We start from the raw sequence: 3,479 nt of genomic DNA, 5'->3' as shown, positions 1-3,479 counted from the left end.
AACTCTTCTTTACTTGAATAAAAGTGTAAAATAGTGGTGCTTGTTATGTAAACAAACGCTCAGCTGACGAACCCGCTTTCGCAAACTTTTTTCTCAAAACCAGTTACAAATACAACGTCGCGTTCTTACGTGATCTTGTATTTTTGGTTCATGTACCAGATACGATGTGATGTGCTACTGACAATCGTTAACAATTCGAAAGGGTTAAATTGATCAGCTGTTTAGCTGTCACACGCCTACAACTGAAGCTGCTCAAAGCGCGCTATTTGAGTTTGGAATTTAATCAAAAGGATTGTAGAGCATCAACTTGTTGAAATAAATAATCAATAAAAGTTTTAATTTAGTGGGTTAGTAAAGCCCACTAGAATACATTTTAGGATGGAAAGCAGGAACAAGTTACAAATCATTTACCCCGATGAGGATGGCGAGCCACATCCATACTGCCCGCATGGACCTACATTGTTGTTTCAAGCTCCAACGATAAGTGAGGATGAACAAACGTACGCATATTATGCCTGTGCAGCGCATCGTGATAAAAGTTTGTGCAGTTATCATCTGCCGGCGGAACAATTAACACCCCAAAAATTGGCAAAGCGTTATGGTTTAGACGATATCATCGAACAATATAAAGGACATAAACAAAAGGTAAGTTTTTATTGCACGATTGTTGGTATTGCTGCAGAGCATCCATATACATTTATTGAACAGCTATTGGTGTGTAGTGACGGTGGCGGACGTCACTTCTGCCTCTGCTGTAATGTGCCACTGCTATCTGAAGAACAGTCAGGGCACACGGGTCATGAAATAGTTTGGAATTTAACAAACGAAATGCTTTGCGACCCAACACGTTTGCTAAGGCCACTTGACAATGATAAGGCACAGGCGCAGTACTTTTTTGATGACAAAGCGTTAAAGTTTTTCTCGAAATGTTTTCAGGATTTGGGCATAAGGTGAATACGATTTTCTAAGACTGCGTTACTAGATATGGATAATTCATTTTTTTTATTAAATCATAGTAAGGTGGTCTGCATGGGCGCGCCGCGTTTGCATGCCTATCTGCGGAGTAACTCTACCAACGTGCAAAGTTTCCTCCTGGATTTTGATTATCGTATGTTTTACTTCTATGAGGATGACAATTTTGCCTGGTATAATATGTGTAACAATCACTTTTTCGATCACAACCAGCGTCTGTATTTTGAGAAGTTTTTAAATTGCGCACCGTGAGTATATCCACGAGCATTTTTTAATTTTTATGATATAAAATTTTTTTTTACTTATTTTTTCATTTTCCAGTGAGCAGAAGCTACTAGTATTAACTGATCCTCCTTTTGGCTGCCGCACTGAACTTATAGCTGAAACCTTGCGCCACCTTACACGTCTTTATAATAAAATCAATCACCTGCCACATCAACCGCTGCCTATATTTTGGATTTTTCCATACTATTCCGAACACTATATACAACAAGAAATGCCCCAATTGCGAATGTGTGACTACAAAGTTAACTACACCAATCACAGTTCATACACTGATATTGGCGATAGGAGTCGTAAGCTTGGTTCACCAGTGCGTGTCTTCACAAATGTGCCATTGGAGCTACTACACTTGCCTGTTGAAGAGGAATACAAATATTGTGCCCTATGCCAACGCTACACTGCCTTAGAAAACCGTCACTGTTTCAAATGTGCATACTGTCCATCGAAGAACGGCAGCACCTATCGACATTGCGACCTTTGCGGCTGCTGTGTCAAACCCAATTATGTGCATTGTAATAATTGTAGGCGCTGCACACAGTCTGAGGAACACGAATGTGGGATGTATCAAGCGAATCAGCACTGTTGGATCTGTTTACAGAAAGGACATACAGAAAACAGGTGTGAAGAGTGGCGAAAGCACTGTAAAGTGAAATCTTTTGCTGGCCGATTTGAGAAGATAATCACCTGCTTGTTGTGCCGACGTAAGGGACATAATGAGCGTAACTGTGCGAAACGGAACAAGTACCTTGAGGAATTGACCTTTATGGGGGTGGCAGAAGTAAAATTTAAGTAAATTATTAAAATGTTTTAACAACGAAAAATTACTTTATTTAATACTTAAGTGTAAACTATAAATACAAATATATTTGACCAGAAATCGAAAATCTTTATCTACTAACTTTAGCTAAGTGTACTGAGCTACCCGCAGCTGCGTATTGAATTAAAGAATGTCTAGCTTTTTGTACATAGAGGATAATCGCTACAGGTCCTGTAGTACAGGATAAACTAGTAAAAGCTTTTACGATACAGAATTGTCACGCTTGCATGATCCTTTCTTGGTAGCATGTTCATAACCAGCCAACCAGTGCGGAAATCCTCTAGTGGTAGTGGAGAGATCACTATTCAATATCGGTCAACTTTTTGTATGATCAGGTTTTTGCTGCTGCTGCTGCTGCTGGTCTTGGCTGTGCTCGCCGGTGTTGATTTCGGAATCGATTTCGCGTAGCTCAATCTTTTGTTCACGCATCGCACGCTGCAGGAAAAATGTTCATAAATTTGTAATTTGTTTTGCATGTACATATAGATAACCACTGACCTTCACACAATCTTGATAGACTTTAAAGATCGGTGCGCACAGAGAATCATCATGGTGGCCCTTTAGAAAATGCTCTGAAAACCAATTATTGAAGCAGGCGTCGTATTGTTTCTTTAACTCCGTGCATTCATCACCCAAACTATCCATGGCAACAGAGTTTTTTAATAAAACGTTTTTATATCAGACAAGTTCACGCAATAACATTCGTTTTTTGGCTAATTCCGTGTATGTAGTAAAAAACACGAGAAAACAAACGTCAAATTGAAGCCAATTAGAAAATGTGAATCAGCTGATAGTGGGAATGTCGATAAAACATCGATGCATCGAAAATGTTCCACTCGATGTATAAATAGTCGATGCATCGAGGCACCTTTATATCGACTGCTGAGTGGAAGATCGACCTATCTCGGCAGCCAGCCGAAAACGCTCTATCTCAAAAAACGTATCAATAATGTCCTATTTGAGAGATCGTTTCAAAAGCGCCCTATCTCAGCTGCCGATTCAAAGACACTCATATCAGAACATTTTCAATATATTTTGAAGTGAGATAGGGCGTTTTTGAACCATGATTCAATAATGAATAATAATAATTGAATAATAATTGAATCATGTTTTTGAACCACATTCTGAGACAGGGCGTTTTTCAGCCAAATTCTGAGATTGGGTGTTTTTCAATAAAATTATCAAATAGGGCGTTCTTGAAAAGTTTTTTTGGGATAGGGCGTTTTCGAAGCGGCTGCCGAGATAGGTCGACCTTCCACTCAGCAGAAAAAACCATTGGCATCTCCCTATGAATGACAATTAGCAGCGGATAAGCACAAGCAAAACAAAAGTTGACATTCGCCCATTGAAAAGAAAAACGCGTGAGGTTAAAAAATTGATTGCAGCGGCTGCATTTCTCAACGCAATT

General features: G+C 39.3%; 3 protein-coding genes across 4 annotated transcripts in view; 2 read left to right on the top strand and 1 right to left on the bottom strand.

Annotated features, from left to right (window-relative positions):
* Positions 1–207: 207 nt before the first annotated feature.
* Positions 208–2,252, top strand: LOC118744247 (rRNA N6-adenosine-methyltransferase ZCCHC4). Its single transcript, XM_036477133.1, has 4 exons — positions 208–645; positions 709–950; positions 1,017–1,220; positions 1,294–2,252. The coding sequence occupies exons 1-4, from the start codon at positions 379–381 to the stop codon at positions 2,045–2,047; spliced, it is 1,467 nt and encodes a 488-aa protein (XP_036333026.1). The 5' UTR covers positions 208–378; the 3' UTR covers positions 2,048–2,252.
* Positions 2,253–2,352: 100 nt separating this feature from the next.
* On the bottom strand, positions 2,353–2,914 carry LOC118744248 (TP53-regulated inhibitor of apoptosis 1-like). Its single transcript, XM_036477134.1, has 2 exons — positions 2,570–2,914; positions 2,353–2,506 (listed from the first exon to the last, which is right to left on the bottom strand). The coding sequence occupies exons 1-2, from the start codon at positions 2,714–2,716 to the stop codon at positions 2,387–2,389; spliced, it is 267 nt and encodes an 88-aa protein (XP_036333027.1). The 5' UTR covers positions 2,717–2,914; the 3' UTR covers positions 2,353–2,386.
* Positions 2,915–3,337: 423 nt separating this feature from the next.
* LOC118744246 (complement component 1 Q subcomponent-binding protein, mitochondrial) overlaps positions 3,338–3,479 on the top strand; it is a 1,837-nt gene continuing 1,695 nt past the window's right edge. For both annotated transcript variants that reach the window (XM_036477132.1, XM_036477131.1), the window contains exon 1: positions 3,338–3,437. The gene's annotated coding sequence lies outside the window, so the exon portion shown is untranslated. The remainder of the gene's footprint in view (positions 3,438–3,479) is intronic.

This window comes from Rhagoletis pomonella, unplaced genomic scaffold, assembly GCF_013731165.1.
Source record: "Rhagoletis pomonella isolate Grant_MI unplaced genomic scaffold, Rhpom_1.0 Rhpom_scaffold_00008, whole genome shotgun sequence".
NCBI lineage: Eukaryota > Metazoa > Arthropoda > Insecta > Diptera > Tephritidae > Rhagoletis > Rhagoletis pomonella.
The sequence above is the reverse complement of the archived record's forward strand: the minus strand, read 5'-3'. Positions and strand labels throughout refer to the sequence as shown.